Source organism: Chrysemys picta, chromosome 8, assembly GCF_011386835.1.
Source record: "Chrysemys picta bellii isolate R12L10 chromosome 8, ASM1138683v2, whole genome shotgun sequence".
In the NCBI taxonomy this organism is placed as follows: domain Eukaryota; kingdom Metazoa; phylum Chordata; order Testudines; family Emydidae; genus Chrysemys; species Chrysemys picta.
Window position 1 is genome coordinate 10,056,768 of NC_088798.1, and position 22,857 is coordinate 10,079,624.

At 43.2% G+C, this 22,857-nt stretch overlaps 1 protein-coding gene across 13 annotated transcripts in view; it reads right to left on the reverse strand.

The window, feature by feature from the left end:
- The window catches only part of TTC39A (tetratricopeptide repeat domain 39A), a 101,212-nt gene that overhangs the window by 58,975 nt on the left and 19,380 nt on the right, over positions 1 to 22,857 (reverse strand). For 9 of the 13 annotated variants that reach the window (XM_065555352.1, XM_065555357.1, XM_042844992.2 and 6 more), the window contains exons 2-4: positions 18,611 to 18,712; positions 9,078 to 9,209; positions 635 to 711 (exon numbers count right to left, since the gene is read on the reverse strand). In XM_065555352.1, the coding sequence (XP_065411424.1) occupies positions 635 to 711; positions 9,078 to 9,209; positions 18,611 to 18,712 (311 nt within the window). Of the gene's footprint in view, positions 1 to 634; positions 712 to 9,077; positions 9,210 to 18,610; positions 18,713 to 20,472; positions 20,569 to 21,978; positions 22,285 to 22,857 lie in introns of those variants that run through there. The other 4 variants (XM_042844994.2, XM_065555354.1, XM_042844993.2 and 1 more) reach the window with 4 other exon arrangements.

The following is a 22,857-nucleotide window of genomic DNA, read 5'->3' on the forward strand; positions in this document are numbered from 1 at the left end:
AGCATTACATAACCATTTAAATTCAATTACACAGTTATATGGACTGAGTTGCCCAGATGCAAACAAAGCTAAAACTTAAACCTTGCTACGTGTAATTGGAATTACACTGTGTAATGAAATTGATGTCAGAGAACCAGCGCCTAATGGGATTAGCAAATTTCAGATTTTATACATTTTCAATAAATGCATTCACAGGAGCATAGGACCAGGCCTCTCCTGGTCCCAAAAGAGCAGAAACCCTGCCCATCACTAAACCTCTCCAAGACTCATCCTGCACTATGCACAAGTGCATAAAAGAAAAGATTGTCTTTGCAGAAAAGATGTCTGGAGGTTAACAGGCTCAAGCAGAAGATTTGAGGGTCCCTCTCAATTAAATCAAGGCTGTTTCAGTTCGAGAGTCTCCCCTGATTCCCACTTTGGCAATATCACACAGAGAGGGGCAATTTCTCCCAAAGGTGACACCCAACATCTTGAATTCCACCCAAAAGTCTACAGGCATCCAGTGGTAAGTGTCTGAAAAGATCCCAAACAACACCCACCATCACCATTGAATCTGTAAAGTTAGTCCTGCATATTCCCATCAGTGAAAGGCACAGAAAAAAAAAATCATTACATGAGCCAGATGGAACCTTACCTTCAGTAAAGTGTTCGAGATTTTGTCTATGCACAAGGTTGTTAAAGGAATCAGCTACAGTCGATTTCTTCCTAAACCTAATGGGAAAGAAAAAACAAGTCTGGTCATTCTGAACAAGAAGGGGAATCATTGAAAAACTATACCATTTAGCTGGCTTTCCATACTGCCACAAACACACCTCCACTCCAGCTTGCATCCACCAACTGTCATCTCACCTTTTATGTTTAAATTACGCCAGAAATGCGGAGCCATGAAACAGAACCAGTAGAAAATGCTGCTAATGATCAGTCTCCCAGAGCATTCTGAGCTCCCTGTGCTGCTAGTCTTCTTATTACTTACTTTGCCTCAGTCTTTAATGAGGCTGAGGCGCTTAGGCATAATGGCAGGATGACAAATGGGAATGAGGATATGGAGGTAGATACACCTCTACCCCGATATAACGCTGTCCTCGGGAGCCAAAAAAATCTTACTGCGTTATAGGTGAAACCGCATTATATTGAACTTGCTTTGATCCGCCGGAGTGCGCAGCCCCGCCCCCTCCAGAGCGCTGCTTTACCACGTTATATCCGAATTCATGTTATATCGGGTCGCGTTATATCGGGGTAGAGGTGTATTACCACATCGGAGGTAGAAGCCAAACTCGAACAGCTTAATGGGACTAAATCGGGGGGCCCAGATAATCTTCATCCAAGAATATTAAAGGAACTGGCACATGAAATTGCAAGCCCATTAGCAAGAAATTTTAATGAATCTGTAAACTCAGGGGTTGTACCGTATGACTGGAGAATAGTTCCTATTTTTAAGAAAGGACAAAAACGTGATCCGGGTAACTACAGGCCTGTTAGTTTGATATCTGTAGTATGCAAGGTCTTGGAAAAAAAGGAGAAAGTAGTTAAGGACATTGAGGTCAATGGTAATTGGGACAAAATACAACATGGTTTTACAAAAGGTAGATCATGCCAAACCAACCTGATCACCTTCTTTGAGAAGGTAACAAATTTTTTAGATTAGTAGATTTAATTTACTTTGATTTCAGTAAGGCATTTGATACGGTTCCACATGGGGAATTATTAGTTAAATTGGAAAAGATGGGAAACAATATGAAAATTGAAAGGTGGATAAGGAACGGATTAAAGGGGAGACTACAATGTGTCATACTGAAAGGTGAACTGTCAGGCTGGAGGGAGGTTACTAGTGGAGTTCCTCAGGGATCGGTTTTGGGACCAATCTTATTTAATCTTTTTATTCCTGAACTTGGCACAAAAAGTGGGAGTGTGCTAATAAAGTCTGTGACTGACACAAAGCTGGGAGGTATTGCCAATACAGAGAAGGACCGGGATATCATACAGGAAGATCTGGGTGACCTTGTAAACTGGAGTAATAGTAATAGGATGAAATGTAATACTGAAAAGTGTAAGATCATGCATTTAGGGATTAATAACCAGAATTTTTGTTATCAGTTGGAAGTAACAGAGGAGGAGAAGGACCTCGGAGTATTGGTTGATCACAGGATGACTATGAGTCGCCAATGTGATATGGCCGTGAAAAAAACTAATGCGGTCTTGGGATGCATCAGGTGAGGTATTTCCAGTAGAGATAAGGAGGTGTTAGTACCATTATACAAGGCACTGGTGAGACCTCATCTGGAATACTGTGTGCACTTCTGGTCTCCCATGTTTAAGAAGGATGAATTCAAACTGGAACAGATACAGAGAAGGGCTACTAGGATGATCCGAGAAATGGAAAACCTGTCTTATGAAAGGAGACTCAAAGAGCTCAGCTTGTTTAGCCTAACCAAAAGAAGGCTGAGGGGAGATATGATTGCTCTCTATAAATATATCAGAGGGATAAATACCAGGGAGGGAGAGGAATTATTTAAGCTCAGTACCAATGTGGACACAAGAACAAATGGATATAAACTGGCCAGACGAAGGTTTCTAACCATCAGAGGAGTGAAGTTCTGGAACAGCCTTCCAAGGGGAGCACTGGGGGCAAAAGACATATCAAGCTTAGTCTTGAAGCCAGATAAGTTTATGAAGGGGATGGTATGATGGGATAACCTAATTAATTGACCTTTGACTATTAGCGGTAAATAGGCCCAATGGCTTGTGATGGGATGTTAGATGGGGTGGGATCTGAGTTACTACAGAGAATTCTTTCCTGGGTGTCTGACTGGTGAGTCTTGCTCACATGCTCAGGGTTTAGCTGATCGCCATATTTGGGGTCGGGAAGGAATTTTCCTCTAGGGAAGATTGGCAGAGGCCCTGGAGGGTTTTCACCTTCCTCTGCAGCATGGGTCACGGGCCACTTGCTGGAGGATTCTCTGCACCTTGAAGTCTTTAAACCATGATTTGAGGACTTCAATGGCTCAGAAATAGGTTAGGGGTTTGTTGCGGGAGTGGGTGGGTGAGATTCTGTGGCCTGCATTGTGCAGGTCAGACTAGACGATCATAATGGTCCCTTTTGACCTTAAAGTCTATGACCCTATGATGTGTAGCCACACATTACTTTCACACATATGTAACATACCTCAAAGCAAACTTGGATGACCATGAAAATTTCAGCACTAAACATCTGCTAAAATAGGACAGATTCTGACTCGCATTGAAGATCTCCTCATTCTGTGACTAGTCCTATTGACTTCAATGGGACTATACATGGAGTAGATACATCTACTGTGGAGTACTGTATTGCTGCCCATCACTGTGGTGTCAGAGAGAGCCTTTTATGTAAAATGGATTAGGTACTTTTCTGTTGCCACAGGACCTCATGGGGTCCATTCCTTAAGCATGGAATGTTGTCCTTGGGATAGGGGCTTTTTGCTTGGCTGTTTGTGTGTAGCGAAAGGAGAGCTGTTGAGTGTTGTTCTGATTATGGTGGAACTACTATCAAACAGGAAGGTTTTGCAGTGTTCTCTAAAAGCAATCAGACTCTAGATTCATCCACTCTGGAAATGCATTCTGCAGCTTGAGCCCTTCAATGAAAAAGGCTTTTCTCCAACTCTTATGTGATTCACTCTGGGCTTTGTGACTTGTGTGGTCTCAGAGAAGTGCAACTGTCATGGCAATTCATAGACGGAGATACGACTCCGCTAACATGGGCCAGCCACGGGTGTTTAACTTTAGTGTAGACATACCCTAACGCAACTGAGATCTGATTAATTGATCTGGTTAGTCGTGAAGTGCTACTCATGGTGAGTAAGGATATCAGAATTTGTCTCTATTGAAGCCAACGCAACCAAGAAGATTGTCCTCAAAATAAAGAGCCTCAATTCCCTAAGAGAATCCCTCAGGGAAAACGCGTGCTAACAGATGCCTTGCAGCATGCCCAAATTTCAATAGAAGCAGAGAGTGCTGAAGACTTTGTAGAATTATGCCCAGGGGCAGTGGTGACCTGGAGCCGGTTCGCATCGGTTCGCAGGAACCGATTGTTAAATTTAGAAGCTGGTGTAGAACCGGTTCCTAAAGGGGCGGGCAGGTGAGCAAACTCCGGCCCGCGGGACCGTCCTGCCCGGCCCGCCTGAGCTCCCAGCTAGGGAGGCTCCCTCGGCCCCTCCCCCACTTCCCTGCCTCCTCGCAGAGCCCCAGCGCACCGCGCTGCCGGCATCAGCCCTCTGGGCAGCTCTGCAGCTCCTGCTGCTTTGAGTGGCATGGTAAGGGGGTGGGGCTGCGAGCTCCAGCGGCCGCGTGGCATCCTTACACAGCATCATGATAAGGGGGCCAGGGCTGTGAAGAGGGGCTGGATAAGGGGCAGGGAGCAGTTGGAGGGGGCGGAGGTTCTGGGGGGGTGGTCAGGGGACGGGGAACGGGGGGGGGTGGGTAGGCGTGGGAGTTCCGGGGGTCTGTCGGGGTGGTGGTGGATGGGGTCGGCGCAGTCAGGGGACAGGGAGCAGGGCGAGTTGAGTAGGGGGAGGGGTCCTGGGGGGCAGTTAGGGTGGGGGGGTCGCAGGAGGGGGTGGTCGGGGACAAGAAGCGGGGGAGGCTGATGGGTTGCGGGTTCTGAGGGGGGCAGGACATAGGTTGGGGTCGGATGGGTGGGTGGGGGAGGAGACAGGCACGTGGGGCTTCTACTCACCGCGCGGTTCCCTACCGGGTCTTCGGCGGCGGGGTGGGGTGGGGTTTTCACTTGCACCGGGTGAAGTACCTGCCGCCGAAAACCCGGAGCGAGTGAAGGCCCCCCGCCGCCAAAGTGCCGCTGAGGACCCGGTAGGGAACCGGTTCTTAGGATTTGGGGAGCTCATCACTGCCCAGGGGTTGCCATAATTGCCTACTAAAGCCTTCACATTAATCTTTCCCAAAAAGGAAGATTAGTGATGAGATGGTACCTGGGAGATTGTCAGTAACAAGAGAAGGTTTCATAAGCAAGAGCCTAACAATCGCTTCCCTCTGGATTTCACCATCTCAGGAGCTCACTAGTCCAAAAGGCAGCCCTCGCACGAAGGTTTCCATATATTTCCAAAAACACAGTAACCTATATTGGCTAAATCCCAAGAAGAGAAGATTTAACATTTGTTCCTGCCATGCATACCTCTGCCAATATTCAGGCAGACAATCTGATCTCAATCTAAGAGATCTTGGTCCATTTGAGTTATTGACCTACATTTCAACCATTAACTCACTCAGCACTTCTCCCTTGTTCCCTTCACTGAAATAACAAATGGGATTAGAGAGACAGTGAAAATTGTGTAAATAAAGAAACAATCTGCTAATATGCAATAATTTGCTAAACTTACAATTTATTCATTTTTCTTTTTGTAGTGAAATTTGAAATTACCCTGCAGTACCAAAAGAACACCAGTAAATTACGAAAGAAAATGCATTCAAACAGAGAACCTGATATTCAATCAGCTAGTTCAAAGAATACTGTTTATCAGCAGTATTACTGGTCAATACCAATACTAAGTAACCCTCACAAACTCATACAAAATAAAGTAGAAAAGTCTTACTCCATGAAATAGTTTAGAAACATTTTGTGCTAATCCACGTTTCATTAGTAACAGAATTAGCCACATTTGGCTGTTCATTGTGGTTTGGCTTTGAATCCATAATGAATAGCTATTTGCACTTATATTTATTACAAGGGCAGCATTTGTCAGAGCTAATGAGTGGACGAATGGAGAGACAGGCACATAAATGAATATGGAAGTGAATAGCTGAATGAAGTGCAGCAACAGGAGAGAGTTGTACAGGATTCAACTATGCAAACTCACCAATAGCAGGTATATAATTTTACATGCTGCCACCCTGTCTTCTCCTTGCATTCTGTCTACTAATAGGAGGAAATGTAAACTACATGTAGTATTGCCAACCTCAAGAGATCAAAAATCATGAGTCAGACCCCCTCCCCCCAAAATCATGAGATTTTAAGAACTCCAGCAAATCATGATTTATAGTCTGTTGCTTGACTTTTTCATTCCACTCTACTTCTCTGCCAATGTGTGAGAGATCATTTCAGGCTGAAAACCCAAGCGTTAATGCTCACAAAAATGCATGCCTCTCCATCTGCTCAGATGGAGACTCCACTTACCTTAAGGGCTTGTGTACCCTTACCATGCTGCGATTGATGCATCGGCGTTCAATTTGGCAGGTCTAGTGAAGGCCCGCTAAACTGACTGCAGATCGCTCTCCCATCGACTCCTGTACTCCACTTGCATAGTGTGGACCCCGTGGTAAGTAGATCTAAGCTTAGGGTGACCAGATAGCAAGTGTGAAAAATCGGGACGGGGGTGAAGGGTAATAGGAGCCCATATTAAAAAAAGCCTCCAATATCAGGACTGTCCCTATAAAATCAGGACATCGGCTCATCCTAAGCTACGTCGATTTGAGTTGCACTATTTACGTAACTCAAATTGTGTAGCTTAGATCGACTTTTCCCTTTAGCGTAGACAAGGCTTAAGATAGTAATAGGAAATGGATGGCAGTTCTCCTATCTTGACTCTCTCCCATCCTAGTTTATTTGCTTTGATAAAAAGAAGGTCTGGATGGTAAATAGGTTGAGTACCACTGACCTAATTAATGCATCATGATTCACACTCACACACAGAACTTGTATTACTTTATCGGGTTGATGAGTTACAGATATTCACATTAAAGACCTTAATATTAACTCCCAGTTTAGCTGAATAGGAATGTGTCAAGAGATGGACTTAAGCAACAATGAGTATTGTGTACATAGTATGCAAGAGCAGAAGAGAAATATGCTCAGTCATTACATTTGAGTAAACTCACATGTTTATGTAGTCCAGCAATAAAAGAACAGATGACGGATTCACAAATAAGCATGAAATAACTAATCAAAATAAATAAATGGGCAGCTATCCAGTGGGCAGCTCCCTCAGGAGCACAGTTATATAATCCCCTTAATTAAATATTTTAAAAAAATTAAGTATTGAAAGTATTTGCAATATTCCATAATGACACTGTTTTATGCACAAACTTACTGTCAGAGATCCTAGAGACCATCCCTTCCTGGCCACCCACTAGGCGACTCCAAGCTTCTGCTGCTCTAGATCCCCAGGATGCGTTAAGCATCTGGAGCGTCAACGGAGTCCAACCACTGCCCAAATCTTGGGGTCCCTAAGCACACTCTCAGGGTGCAGACCTTCCATCTGGCACCCCCTTCTGAGTGTTGGAACCTGCTTTCCAGCCACACTAGCCCCTCTAAACACAGCCTTGACCCCTCAATACTTAAACACACCGCTCTACCAGAACTCCGCCCAATAGGTGGAAAGCTTCTGGTTTACAATTTAACTCCTTTAGGGGTGTGCAGTAGTTGTGAAGCCAGTTACATACTCTCTCTCTCTCACACACACACACACACCCCTACCTTTCAGAAGTGCCAGGGGGTGCTCAACCCCCACCCTGCCTCTTCCCACCTATTTCCGCCCCATCCCCCAAACGCGCCGCGTTCTTGCCCCCCCCCCCGCATGCCATGAAACAGCTGATTGCAGCAGCCAGGAGGCGCTAATCTGTGGGGCCCGCTGGTGGGCGGGAGGCACTGGGGCGGCAAACCTGAGAGGGGGGCGGCCGGTGGGTGCTGAGCACCCATCATTTTTTCCCCCTGCAACCCCGGAGCACCCACGGAGTCAGCGCCTCTGCGCACACACACCACTGTGTTCAATCTATCAATTTTAGGCTCTTTTCTTCTTAATCATACAAAGCACAGGAGAGTACAGATCATACAAAACAATAAAACACTCTAAATGCAGCGTCCCTCACTAGCTCACCTCCCTTGGGAGATCATCTGTGTTCTGTCAGTCAGTCAGGGTCTTTTATTGTATTGCCTACCCTGCTCCTGCAGCAGCCTCCGTCATCCTACTCTGGTGCAAGATAGCTCTCTCCCCGTTTCCACTTCCCCTCAAGAGTCCCTTTATAGACTCCTGCTGGGGACATCCGACTCTTTTGTTCTCCACCTGGTAACTTTCCATTACTTCCAAACTCCTCTTCCGCCTTCAGATAAATGGAGAAAAGGTCTTCACCCAGCTAGAGCAAATCCAGTGTCACAATCCTTTGTGTGATGATCACTCACCATTGTCTTTGGCCTGGCTGGCAGAGACATGATACAACCCTGCTAATGCAGCATTGCTGTAGCCATGTGGGTCCCAGGATATTACAGAGATAAGGTGGGTGAGGTAATATTTTTTATGGGACCAATTTCTTTCGGTGAGAGAGACAAGCTTTCGAACTACACAGAGCTCTTCTTCAATTCCTGGGGCATCCACAATAATTTCCATGATACAATTTCATAAAATCATCCACAATTCGGAAGGGGTGCAGACAGAATCCACAGTTGATCACACTTATATTAATCATTCATATAAGCAATAATGCCACAGTAAAAACAATGGGATTGATTTAGCCTTTTGCTTGAAGCAACACTTCCTTGACTCTACCCCTTCCCTGCACCTCCGTACCTGCCTCCTCCTGCTCCAGATGCTCCACAATCCCCTCCCCATCCCTCTCTTCTGCTCCCAAAGTCTGCTCCTGCTCCCCCACACTCTCCCCATCCACCCTTCAGTGTCTCTGCTGCTCCTCACAGTCCCTGACTGCATCCTGTCTAGCACCCAGACCCATAGAGTGGCAGCCATTTTGCCTATGGGCCTGGCTTCAGTTCAACTGAAAACAATAGGGGGCAGCAGCTAGCTTTATAAAGGGCAGCCTCACGTCCAATGCAGATAGATCATAGGGAAATGGCGGCCATCTTGCTGGCCTCGGCCCCACTGACATTAATAGGAGATGGTGGCTATTTTGAATAAGGGAAAATTTGTGAGTTGGTGCCTTGCATCGTGTTTTCATGAGACAGGTAAAAGCCACCCCAAAATTGCTAGAGTCACGATAAAATTATGGGAATTGGCAGTACTGCACATGTCCTTCCTTCATCTACAAATCTTTCATGACTTCTCGGAGGAGGGCACCAACTGCCCAATGCACTTCTCCACACTTACTTTTGACAGGTGGCTTGAGCTTCTTTCATTGTGTTTCCTGCATTCAGCATGTCCTGGGCATCAAAGGTCATCATGGCTTGCATTTCCAGTATGGTGGCATATGTCAGTGCGTGATACATACTGTCCTTAGTTCTGTTTAAAAAAAACAAAACAAAACAAAAAAAAACCTCATCTTACTTTCAAAACTGTTAAAGACTTGGCCAAATGTCTCAGCATTTCACACCTATCTCCCACCTTCCACCCTCAATTTGAATACAATTTGAATACACAGACACTGCAGGATTTCACATGGCACTTTATAAGGCATTTTTTCAATCCTTTAATTATTCTCATGGCTCTTCTCTGAATGGTCTCCAATTTTTCAACAACTGTCTTAACATGTAGAAACCCGAACTGGACACCATATTCCAGTAGCAGTCAAACCTGTGCCAAATATGGAGGTAATATAATCTCCCCACTACTATTTGATATTCCCATTTATACATCAATGGATTCCATTAGCCCTTTTAGCCACAGGGTCACACTGGGAGCTCATGTTCTTCTGATTATCCACCTTAACCCCCAAGTTTTTTTCCCCCCAGATACACTACTTCCCAGGAAAGAGATCCCCATTCTGTAAGCGTGGCCTGCACACTTTGTTCCTAGAGATAGGACTCTACATTTGGCTGTATTTAAACACATTATTTTCTTGCACCTAGCTTACCAGGTGAAGTGCCTCGCTCTGTACCAATGACTTAATGTTCTTCATTATTTACCACTCCCACAATCTTTGTGTGATCTGCAAACTTTTGTCAATAATGATTTTATGTTTTCTTCCAGGTCACTAGTAAAAATATTAAATAGTGTAGAGCCAAGAAATTATTCCTGGAGGCGTCCACTAGAAATACATACATTTAATGATGACTACCCATTTACAATTATATTTTGAGATCTACCAACTGGCTGTTCTTTTTCCTATAAATTAATTTTGAAAATATATTCGAGGATGTGATGGAGATTCCCACAACCGAGTCATTCTTTTTAGGTGGCAAATCTGAGGAACTCTCCCAGATTGGTCCATAGATGTGGTTTTGGAACAAACTGATAAATTAAACAGTAATAAGTCACCAGCACCAGATGGTATTCATCCAAAAGTTCTGAAGGAACTCAAATATGAAATTGCAGAACTACTAACTGTAGTATGTAACCTATAGCTTAAGTCAGCCTCCGTACCAGATGACTGGAGGATAGCTAATGTGACAATTTTTTTTAAAAGGCTCCAGAGATGGTCATAGCAATTACAGACCGGTAAGCCTAACTTCACTATAGTTTCAACCAGTTTGCCTGGTATTGAAGAACAGAATTATCAGACTCTTAGATGAACACAATATGTTGGGGAAGAGTCAGTACAGCTTTTGTAAAGGGAAATCATGCCTCACCAATCTATTAGCATTCTTTGAGGGGGACAACAAACAGGTGGACAAGGGTGATCCAGTGCATATAGCTTACTTGGACTTTCAGAAAGCCTTTGACAAGGACCATCACCAAAGGCTCTTAAGCAAAGTAAGCAGTCGGAGAAAGTCCGTTCTGGCTTTAGGCAGGAAAGAAAACATGGCACATCCCTTGAAGGTCACAACCACTGTTGCACCATTGGCCATCACAGTAATAAATGTAGAACTTTTCCTATAATGAAAGCCTTTCACACTCCCTGTCTAAACTCCTGTTTCTGTTTGCCTCCTGAGGAGTTTGGCTGGCAACTGACTTCTCTGGGAAACCGCATTGCTCAGCTACTTTCCCTCACCAATGGGGAGGGATTAATTACTCAGAGACTTAAAAAAACAGAGCTGATCACAGACCCAAGGGTCCCAGACTCAATCCTCACAGAAACACGAACAAACAGACCTGGCTTACGTACTCTGTTGAGGGCCCAAAAACCCAGCCTCATGGAGAACAACCAACAGACCAGAAACACACCCCAGGGGACTGTGGACCCATGGTTGAGCACTGCTACTCTAGAGCTCTGCGTGGATACAAAAATTTGGATCCGCATCCAATCCGCAAAGACGTAAACAATACAATCACAGATATTCACGGATATAAAGCAGATATCCATGGATTTTCAGGGTTCTAGAAACAAGAGGTGCAGAGCCCAACAGATAACCAGGTTCCATGTTTCATTTCAAGAGTTTGGATTGCAAAGGGACATTAACCTACATCTGATATAGAAAAAGATTTTTGACTCCCATCCTACATAGGTGTAAATGGATGTGTTAGACAGGAGCTACCCAGAATCCTCCGCTTTCCACTTATTTGCCACTCAAGAACAGTAATGTGCCCAAGCTGCAAACAGAACTACAGATGGTTTGGTTTCATCATTAGCATTCCATAAGGTTCAATTCTCGGGTTATATCATCCATGACAAAATTCCAAGGAGAGCAAACCAGCAGTGGGTCCGATACACTGAGTATTAAATAAAGAGCAAGAGGATAATCCTGAGATTTTTCTCTGTACTGAAACTGACCTGTAGTTCCTTGAGAGAACAGTAATTAGTACCTCCAGGCCCAGAAGTTGTTGTACCCTGGATCTTATAACATAACATTTTTCAAGCCAGTATCATATCTCAGATGAGGATGCATCTCTGATGCAGAGGTGATTGTTGGAGTTTATTTAATTTCAGAATGGGCTCTTCCGTATAGTAGACAAAGGTATAACAAGATGCCATGGCTGGAAGTTGCAACTAGACAAACTGAGACTAGAACTGAAGTGCACATTTTTAACAAACTGGATGTTTTTCTGGTTCAAACAGGAATGAATTCAGTAAAGTCCTATGGCCTGTGTTATGCAGGAGATCAGAGTAGATGTTCACAATGGTCCTGTTTGGCCTTTTCTGAATCTATACCATTGAATAAGACCTGTAACAGCTTTTAGGAAGAGGCCTAAAGCAGCATGTTGGATCTTGATCAGCATCACATGTAAAAAGAGGGATGCAAGAGAGTAAACAGGATCTACAAGTCCCAGAAATCAACTGAACCGGTTTCAGCAGAAAAGGCCAAAGGAAGAATGCATTACGGAGACCGAACCTTTCTATCCGTAGAAGTACCCATCAGAGCAGGGCTAAGCAGATTGGCAGACCAATGAAGAGGAAAAAAGCTTAATTCCCCTGCCTATGCTGCAGTGTGCTATGTGCAGAGGACTTCGGTCTTAATTCCATACTTCTCATGAGTGAATAGAGACTCGCTAGTAATGAAGAATAGCAAAGAGTTGAAAACAAGCCAGTCCAATAAGAAACCCATTTTATGCAAGTCAAGGCACAATTTAACAAAAACCTCTCTCCTCCAACAACCAGGGCTTCCCCATTGTTTTCTAAAGCATACTAGCTTGATAACAAATTAGTGCAAATTGAGCATCAATTACATTATATCCCTCTAAAATAAGTGTTTTATCGACTTAGTTGAGTCATATTGCCCTAATCTTTTTATACGAACAGAAACAAGCTGTGCCTTCCCATTTAGTCTTTTTTAATCAGAAGTTTCTGCCACTAGTACATGATCTGTTTGCTCTCAGCTGTTGCCAGAATTACACAAAAATAGGAGGCTAATGAGCAGGTTTGTATAAATAATAAATACTAATCTGTGCTTCTGTAACAACAGCTTTCCTCTGAGGCTCTTCTGATCTACGCTAGCATATGTAAGTGCAGAAGCAGGCCAGCCAGTATTTTGGCCATTTTCTGTCAGTGTTATTAAAGCCCCCATGGGGGAGACAAATCAGTATAATTTTATAGCTAGACTCCAGAGAATGGTAAAACCAGATTTGCCCCTTCCCACCAATTCCCCTGCAACGCTGGCTGACATTTCTGTAGTGCATGTAATCCAATGATCCCAAAGCTCAATAACTTTTACCTGCTGATTACAAAACTATATGTATAGGACAGAATCATTTTACTCCTCCAGTTGAAATGCAGTCATTTTGGGGGTGAAAGAAAGTAGACTTTAAATAAAGAGCAGCTACAAAAGAGTTCAGAGCAATGGGACAAAGCACTGAGATCTGCCAGATGCGTCAGCAGTCTGATCACTGAAGCCTCAATTAGTTCCCCTCGGAACGTCTGACTGAATAACGAGCTAATCAGAAGGAGAAGCTGGGGAGGTAAGAAACTAATTAGCCCCCAAGCTGACCAACAGGATAAAAGGTGGGAGGTGTTACTGAGGAGAGGGCTAGCTGAGCCTGGACTGAAGGAGCTCCCTAGAGAGAGAGGGAGACCTCCTTTCTTCCCAGGACCCTAGCCAAGAAATGTTGAAAGAAGTAGAGGTTCAAACTGTGATGTTGCACTATATGGGTGTTGGTGGGTGGGTTTAGAATAAAATATAAACTGCACCCAAGAAGAAAGTGGGTCTGAACAGTTTCTAGGGCATCACAGGATGGGGACAGAGCGTGGCCCTGTCACAGGCAGAAAGTGAAGAATACCATATCATACTGAAACGACACATGAATTTTTGGTTTGGAGAATGTAATTTCCTAGTTGGAATGTGGCCATGACATGGGATTAAAATCCTGAAGAATGCAGCCATGGCATCTTTAATGACCACAAGTATTCAGGATCCTGGTTTTACATTACATCCAAAAGTTGTCATGAGCAAACACTGGCTAGGCAGGTATTTGTAGAGAAGCCTATAAAGGTAGGAACCCTGTCCCTAGCAGGCGATGCCAGTTTCACCCAGGGATAAAACCAATCTGGCTGAGTTTCAGTCATTAAGACTGGAAAAATGATGATAGATTAGGGGAAGCAGTAGGAGGATCTGGTGAAGATTACATCAACCCGGCTGACGGAAGGTATTTATCCAACACTTGTGACTCAGGCTTGCCAGTTAGGTGCATTGCTAGATCCCCAGCTGTTACATGATCATATAACTCAGCAGCAGCGCCCAGAAAGGCTTTTATTCGTCCACATCTGTACAGGAAGTTGTGACCTTTTCTTTCGGATAGCCACCATGATCCATGCCTTTATCGCCTCCGGATTAGACAACTACAATGTGCCACTCTTTATGGCGCTACACTGTAAGTTCATTTAGAAACAGAAGCTGGTGCAGAATACATCAGCCTGTGTATTAAGTAGTGTACCCCACCAGCACTTTGGGAGCTTCATCCACTTCCTTCAGGTTTCTGGGTGGAGGTATAGGTGTGTTGACTGCAAGCTTGAAAGGGCTTGGAGCCTTCCACCTGAGAAACCAACCTTCTTTCTGTGAGACATTGCCACGGTTACAATCAAGTGATGCATTAGAGCAGAAACTTTCTTGCTTAACAAGAAAGGGAGCAGTTGGCAGGGTGGTCCTCTATGACGGCCCTTCAACTTTCATATTCATTCCCAACCTTTCTTCCAAAATAGCTCAAATTTTTTGACCTCGAGGCACTTACTTTTACATACTTTGAAGGCTTTTTTGTTAATTGTTAGGGTGGCTGACGGTTGGGAAAGGTTAATATTCTACATAAAAAATTAAATAAAAATAAAACCTCACGGCCCAGGTCTGCATGGTGAAGAATATGTAACGAATTGGACCCTACAATTAGGACAAACATTATTAGTGGAGAGAAGAGGGAAATTAGCTCTAAAATCTAAAAAGCAGCAACCAAAAGATCTTTATGTAATCTGAAGAAAGAAGCCACATAAATATTTTAATGAAACTAGATCTGCCTTTCTGACATGCTCTTCTATCAGGAACAGAGATTTTATCACTACACAGAAGCACCCAGACATTGATTTTTAAACTGCTAGGAAAGACCTGTCAGTTATAACTGTCTCAGCTGCTGCAATAGATATTGTCATATATGCAGAGTCTACTTCTGCTCTCAGTTACACCTGATGCAAATGAGATGAAGATTAATGGAGCTAAACTGATTTTAGATGCCAAACGTGGCTAAATTGGTTATTTCAGTGGAATTGCAATGGTGTAACCCAGAACAGAACATGTCCCACACCATAAGTGATAAATCCACAAAATCTAAAAACAAAGAATTATTGGGACAACAGGTAAGAACTCTGAAAAATAAATACTTTTACAGGCTGTGGAAATCCATTTCAAATCTCAGCATGCTAAAAAGCAACAATGAGGAACTGATGCCCCACCCCCAAAGAAAACGTTGCCTATTATTACACATCCCACTCCCACAACTATTGTCATTCCCTAAAGAGATAGCGTGTGTCTGTAATGAAGATCATTTGTATTGCCTGTGGTGTCAAGGGCTAAGGGGTTGGGGGCCTCCCTTTGACAATGGACTAAGATGAAAGATCAGTTTGAAAATGGTTTTGCAATTAAATAAATTCATATTCAAGATACGAGGATATAAAGTCAGCTCGTGAAATGAATTCAACAGGGCCCTATGAAAACAGAATGGAAACTATATGCAATGAACGAGAATAAAAATGGATGGATAGACAAATATATAGGCCCCTTCACAACAGGGGTCTCAGTGTCACTTTTGCAGCATTTTACTATCCCCCTTTTCTTTTTTAAATACAAAGTAAACATACCCACATGGGCACAGGGACATTTTGCACGTGATTTCGGTGAAAATAGTGCTGCTCTTGTTAACATTTCGTGACAACCTCCCACGCTACAAAAACACAACACTTCAGCACTGGGAATAAGGCAGATATCATCCCAAACCACTAGAAGGCTCACCAACTCCACAATTTGCCAAAAGCACATTTTACACAGTATCACCAACAGTGCAGCCTACAAAGCCAGTACCTTTGGTATCGAGGAGTAGGGTCAGTGCCCAAATAAGGTAGGTACATCACACCCACTGGAATGAATCCTTGACACATACCAAGCATACCAGCACTTTCCTTTGGTGGCACCTGCTGTGACAAGCAGAGTGGACAGGGAGAAGAGCAGGAAAGAGATGCACAACACTGAGATTTATTTTACATGGAGGCGGGGCAGAAGGCTGGCTGAAGCAATACATGGGGGAAGTGCAGCTGCTGCGACTTGGTGGCCAGCTGCTTTTCTGTATGTCTCAGGCCCATCCCAGCTCTGAGCAAATGCAAAAAGACTTAAAAGGCAGCCATTTTGTTTTCTTTTAACTCTTGCACACCAGTGACTAGAGTCCAGATTGTCTCCAGCCCAACAAATCACTGATATCACAGGGTACTTGTAAATGGAAGCAGTTTAGGATGAAAGAAAGTGACATAGCAAGAACTGACTCTATATCCAATTGTGTTCACTGTATACGTCAGCGGCTTGAAATAAGGAAGGAGCAGTGTCGAAATCTGCTGATGGCACAACACTAGGCAAAACAACCTGTGGCAGCAGGGGTGGGAGCTGGCAATAAAATACAAAAGGACTTGGGAAGGAAAGAACTCAGGCAGATTCAAGTTAAAGTATGAAAACACTGTGGGAATAAAGAGACACACAAAAAATTTAAAAAGTGATCATATGCCCTCATTGCTCATAACCAGGGTTGTGTGTATAATGCAATTTTGCAACTGTCAGCATGGCTACAGTGGCGTGTGTGTTTTAGTTGCTGCATAAATGTATTTCAGAAGCAAAACACTCCTTTAAAAGAATTAACTCTCTAGCCTTCAAGGTCACAAAGAAAACCTTTCAAATGTCAACTGAGATCTTGTCTACTCTGGGAATTGGCCCCAAATCCAACAATCAATTGATGGCCAGCCACTGCACCAGTACAAACCCCAAATACAGGCAAGGGGAAAAAAAATCAGATTTACACTGCTCCTCTTTACACAAGGGAACATTCAATAAGATTTAAAAGGTGCAAAATTCAAACTGAGAAAAGGAAATTAATTACATATTATGTGAAAAGATACTATGGCAGTAAGTTAAGGCGTTTAAGGCCAAGATCTCAACAAGATTCAAAAAAGGGATTGGACATTTATATGGGTATCAAGAATATCCAGACTTACCATAACAACAACTTTTTGTAGAAGGGATATTAAACCCCATGCTTCAGGGCTTAATCCAATCTCAATCTATTATTAGAGATGAGGATGAAATCTATTACGAGTGGCAAGTTACCTTACACCTGCCTACTGCAGAGTCTCTTAATTTCCTCTGAAGCAACTGGTGCTAGCCACTGTCAGAGACCGGACACTGGAGTAGATGGACCTTGGGTCTGATCCAGTATGACAATTCTTACCTTTCAATGAGTTTACCCTAGTTTCAAGCAGGGTTGAGCTCCACTGAAGCTGTGGCTTTCTTTGTCTACACTTGGGTTTACATTGAGACAGCTACATCAATGGCACTTGATCCTATAACCTGGCCTTATCTAAGTTGTTGAGTAAGGACTACTCACATAGGATGATTAATTAGTTTTAATTTTCTAAGGTGTCTCCATTGCTTGTGGGATTATCACTGAAAGGGCTGATGGAAGAATTGTGCTCGGGAAAGGATATGTACGTGGATGGAGATCATTAAAGGAGGATGCGGCATGGAAAAAGGCATAAAGTGGAAAAAGGAGAAAAAACAGTTGTCAGATGGAAGGCATCAAAGGAGCTGAAGCAGTGGAAAGAAATGAGCAGAGATAAAGGAAGAGATGTTCAGAAATGTGAAAGTGGGGACAAGGAGCATAAACTGGGAAAAGGGAAATAGCATAAAAAGTGAAAAGTTATTGGTTCAGGTTTTATACTCTGACATGTTAATGACACAGACAAGGAGAGATTGCTTTCAACTATGATGTATAACCTGATAACATTTTTTTTCAGTTATGTTCCTTGTAACAAACTGCGACAGAACCTGTACTCATTGGTAAGAGCAACTAAGAACTAGGTTGCATGTTACAGAACATACTGTTTGGTAAGGAAGAGTAAACATTTCATTCATCATAGGCTTGTCTATATGGTGCTTTAGTCCACACCAGAGGGATGCGTCTGACAAAGTGGGTGTTTACCCACGAAAGCTTATGCTCCAATACATCTGTTAGTCTTAAAGGTACCACAGGACTCTCTGTTGCTTTTTACAGATCCAGACTAACACGGCTACCCCTCTGATACTTGACATGAGAAGGATGTAAATTTTAATCTGTACTAGTTTGTTGTGCACTGCCTGGCTTGTGTAGACCCTGCTGACATGCACAGAAAGTTCTCTATTGGGCTTTAATGTAGTCCTGCTTCAAATAGTACTACATTAACCAGCACTAGGGAACTTTTAGCGAATGTCAGCAGGCTCCACATGGATAAGATAGTCCACACTAGCTTGTCATGCACTAAAATTCACACCCTCCTGGTGCGGACTAAAGCACCATATAGATAACTCCAAGATGTTGCGGATATGGCAGCTGCACAAAGTACTATAACCACTGATCAATACCATGCCATTTACCTGTCTCGGGGGTGGGGGTGGGGGGGAATCTTTCCTTCTTCCAACACCAGCAACTTGCTATGTACAACCTAAAAGGTTATATTATCCCACCGCCTCCTATCCAAAGGGAATATTATTTATCTGTCTAGTGCTCAAAGTGTAGTGGCAGTTCTAATGGAAGATGAAGAAAGCAAAGAAAAAAAACAAAACAAAGCAAAAAGCTGGTAAAAGTATTCAACTTACTTCGCTTGTAGGGAAGCAAGGGCCTCAGGAAATTTGTTGCTTAGAAATAAATCCACAGCCATCATACATTCATCCAGGGCTACATTCAGGTCTGACGCAGATCTGTCAAAAAAAATATTAAAGAATGACAAAACCTACTACTTCCAATCCTCTGTTATTGAGCTTCTCATTTCTTGTAATGACAACATTTATGAGAAGTCCACTAATACACCACATAACAACTAACCCCCTAGCTTTGTAGTAAATATGCTGTCAGGAAATAAGAAACTAGTTATCACTTTAGATATTCCTTTATCTGTCCCTCATTTCCTCTCTCTCACACAGCCTCCACCCATCACCTTCTGGTCAGTTTCTACTATAAGATCTTAAATTCCTTTGCATTAGGTTTGTAAGACAGAGTGCCCTCTTGTCTTGGTGCCATGTTATCATATACAGACAGCATGTCACCACCTAAAGATGCACCATCCTCACATTATGACATTTTCAGATTCAAATTAAATCCAAGGCTCGTTAAACTGCCCTGCAGATTCTAGGCTCACTGATCCGAATTGAGATCAGCCCATAAATCTTCGGATTGGTGGTAACCCTTCATTCAATGCCATTCCTGAGCTAGTAAAAAAAGCTACAAAGACAAAGTGGTCCCTGCCCCAGAAGTAGAGAATAAGCATTGCCCCCTTTCACCCTGGAACAAAGGACTAAACGGACTCGAGATGGGACCCAAGCCGCACAGTTCAGGTGGTGGTTAAATGCGGGGTTTGGGTTTGGTCCATTATAGAAATAAGGACCAGCTGCAAAGTCTGGATCCTTACCTAAACGTTTCCAAAGTTTGGTGATGGTTGTGTTCTGACCCATCTAGTGGCACCGAGACCACAGACAGAGACATATATATATATCCTTAGCTAAGACCCATGCAGTAGAGGCGTTACAACTGGGGGTGCTTGTCCGGGATTTCAATTGGGAAGTCTCTGAAGTGTGGAACACGCTTCCTCAGCCAGGGGAAGTATGTAACCACACACCTCCTGGGTGTGGTGTTCTCTCCCATCTAGTGGCTTGGAGACCACTTACAGAGAGAGAGATTAAGGAGTCTGCTCTACAGCTTAGCTAAGCCATATGGCTTTTAGCTCGTGCACTGAGCTCCAGAGGCCCCAAGTTTGATCCCGCCCACTGACAACTTGGGTGTCGGCGTTACAGTTGCATCCAGGGTTTTGGTTCAGGTCCATCTCTAAGATATCCAAAATTAATAAGGGCAGAACAAACAAACAAAAAACAACTGATCAGACCCTTCCTTTACCCTACCTACCCTGTAAGATGAGAACAAGGGCTCTCAATGAAATTAAGGAAAAATATTTCTTCCTACAGCTTGCTATCAGTCTACGGATTTCATCACTGCAGTAGGATCAGAATGTCAAATACTGTGCCTGGATTATTTTATAATAAAAACATTAGTAGTTAAGCACGCTAGAATATGGTATAAGCTGATCATTCCAGAGGTCAGAAAGCAATCATCCCTTCAACATGCAGCATAACTGGCTAGTTGCAACAGGGTTCCCCCTCCCCCCCATCTTCTGAAGTCACTGCTTGAGACAAAATACTGGATTTGAGGGACTAATGGTCTCGGACAGCATGGAAACGCCTACATACATTGTTGCTGGAATGGCCTCGTGGCAGCACTGTTTAACCCACATTTTGTGCGGCCATCGACCACAAAGTATGAGAAAGAAATAAGTCACTACAGCTATGTATATTCAAATCAATTCAAATATCAGCCCCAAAGTGCTAGTTTGAGTAAAAAATAGCTGCAATATGCAGGTGAAAAACTAAATGCAGAATAGCGTAATCAGAGGATTAGTTCAGTGCCTTACCCTGACTGCATCTGTTTTCTTTAGGAGACTCTGATATTATGGCCTGATGTGTCAGGCTAATCTTTGATGAGTGCTTCTCAGATGGTCTCAGGATGACTGGTAATGAGATAATAGACCATCTGAAAAGTTCTGGCCAAAGTTCAAACCAAGACATAAAATTGTTGTACATGAAATGGCAGAAAGAACAATAGACTTTGCACTGGCAAGGTTAATGTACTCTGGGAAATGTTGAAATATGGGTATTTTGCACCTTTTAAAGAAAGACTAGATTTCATTAGTACATGGTGCGCAAGCTAGTTTGGGTAATTTTTACAAAGTAATAAAGACTCATTTTCTCCTCCATCTCTCCCCGACTTTGGTTGCTCTAACTAACAAACTGTCTTGTGACTTGGAATCTGTTGCTTCCTTTTAAAAAAAAAATTGCAAACATATAACTATCAAACTGAAAAAGAAATAGACCTCGAAAACAGGAAGTGTGCTAACAATATCACCCTAATGAGAAAGAGATCAGAGCTCAAAATAAGGCAATGAGAGGTTAGTAATTACACTGAGGACTTTGCAATAATTTTTCTTTACAAAGCAAAACACTTTATTGAAGAAAAACAGCATGATTTTTTCCATGCTCAAGAACCAGGCTTAGAAATTTGAGAGAAACACATTATGTGACAGTGTCTCATAGCGCCTGTATCTTCACACTTTTCAGTTGTGCTACCTATTGTTCTCCTCCTGGAAAGACTTCAGACATTGATTAGCCCCAACATCCCCGTGAGCCATTGTGTGTCTAATACAATCTAATGTATGAATAAACTATACATCTTAGAGCCCCACTCTGAGCCTGCTATATTTACTATTTTAAAACTGTCATCTGTAGGCTGAGTGTATTACAGTTATTTAACCTATGCCCTTCAATATAACAGCATATTTAACATTGATCTGAAACATGTTCTCATCTAATTAAAAGTCTTTAGATGTTATTACTAATAAGATTTTTTTTTAATTATTTACCTTTGTGCAGAATGTTGATTTTTGTTTTTGTTTTTTAAGTACAAGTACACTTCCTTGTGAGATTCCTTTTTACAAGAGAAAAGTGCTGGAAGTTTAATACTGTAAAAGTTTAAAGTATACATAAAATATCTGAACCCCTTGGAATCCTTTCTAAAAGAAGAATGCTTAACACAATCCCATTCTCCTCTCAGCAGCCACAGTAATGCAAGTTACACACCTACCTTCCTAGTGTTCTAATGAAACTAGGATATTTGATGCACTCACTGAGTAAAGAAAGCAGAATGCAAGCAGGTCAGGTGAATGCCATTTAATTATAAATGATACAGATCCTAATCTGTTAATATAGTAGTTCAAAGAAGAAATACTTTAGAGAATACTGAACATTTTTGCAAACTGATTAGTCATGCTTCAGTGCGTTGCACTTTCTCTGATGCCTTCTCTCAGATATAAAATCAGCCCTGCTTCAAATCCAAATGTAAGTAACCGTATATCTGTACTTACCCTTCTAGTAAGTCTCCGTTGTCTTTTGACATGGTCATTTGCACTGTATAGTGAGTGTGGAAATCAGCAGCGTGAATTACCAAAAGACATCTAGCAGCAGCAGGCACTCCACACCACTTAACCAGCTCAGAATGACAGTCACACTAAGCGCAGGGCAGGGCACGGTCTGCCTGCCTGCAGAGCATGGCATATTCACTGATTGGTCATTACGATAAAATAAAGGGAGTTTCTGTAGTTCAGTTGTAATATCCTATGCATGAGTGATTTGGGAATCATGCCCTCTGCGGGGCTAGGCATTGCTCAGTCAGAGACTCCAGTTGCTGATGCCCCTACTGGCTGAACAGGTACTACTGCATTGGGGGGAGGGTTAATATGGGGCCACACACCTAGGGCCATCCCTCCCCACCCCAGCTGGACCCATAATGGTATAGTGGGTGGAAACACTCTCCCCCTCACCACATGGACTTGGCTAGCTCCTCTGCAGTTTTCTCCCAAGTAGGGGCGCTGGAACAGTGTTTATAGTGGGGGTGCTCAGAGCCATTGAACCAAACTGTAAACCCTGAATCAAATGGAAACCACTTCAAGCCAGGGGGTGCGGCAACACCCCCCCACACACCCTTAGTTCTAGCACCTACACCACCAAGAAACTCCAGGCAGTAGGAGCAGAAGCAGCTAAAGGCGGGACTGGAGATCTGTTCCTTCAGACATTGAGAGAACTTTCTAGTTTTGACGGGACTTTCTCTTCCCTGTGCTGATTGGCTGTTTGCGCCAACCCTCCCACTCCCTCACCGTCTCTTCACCTCAGCCTCACGCCACATCTGTCCCTCTTTCGGAGTGGCGGAAGCTTCCTAACAGTGTGTGTGTGGGGGGAACACTGGT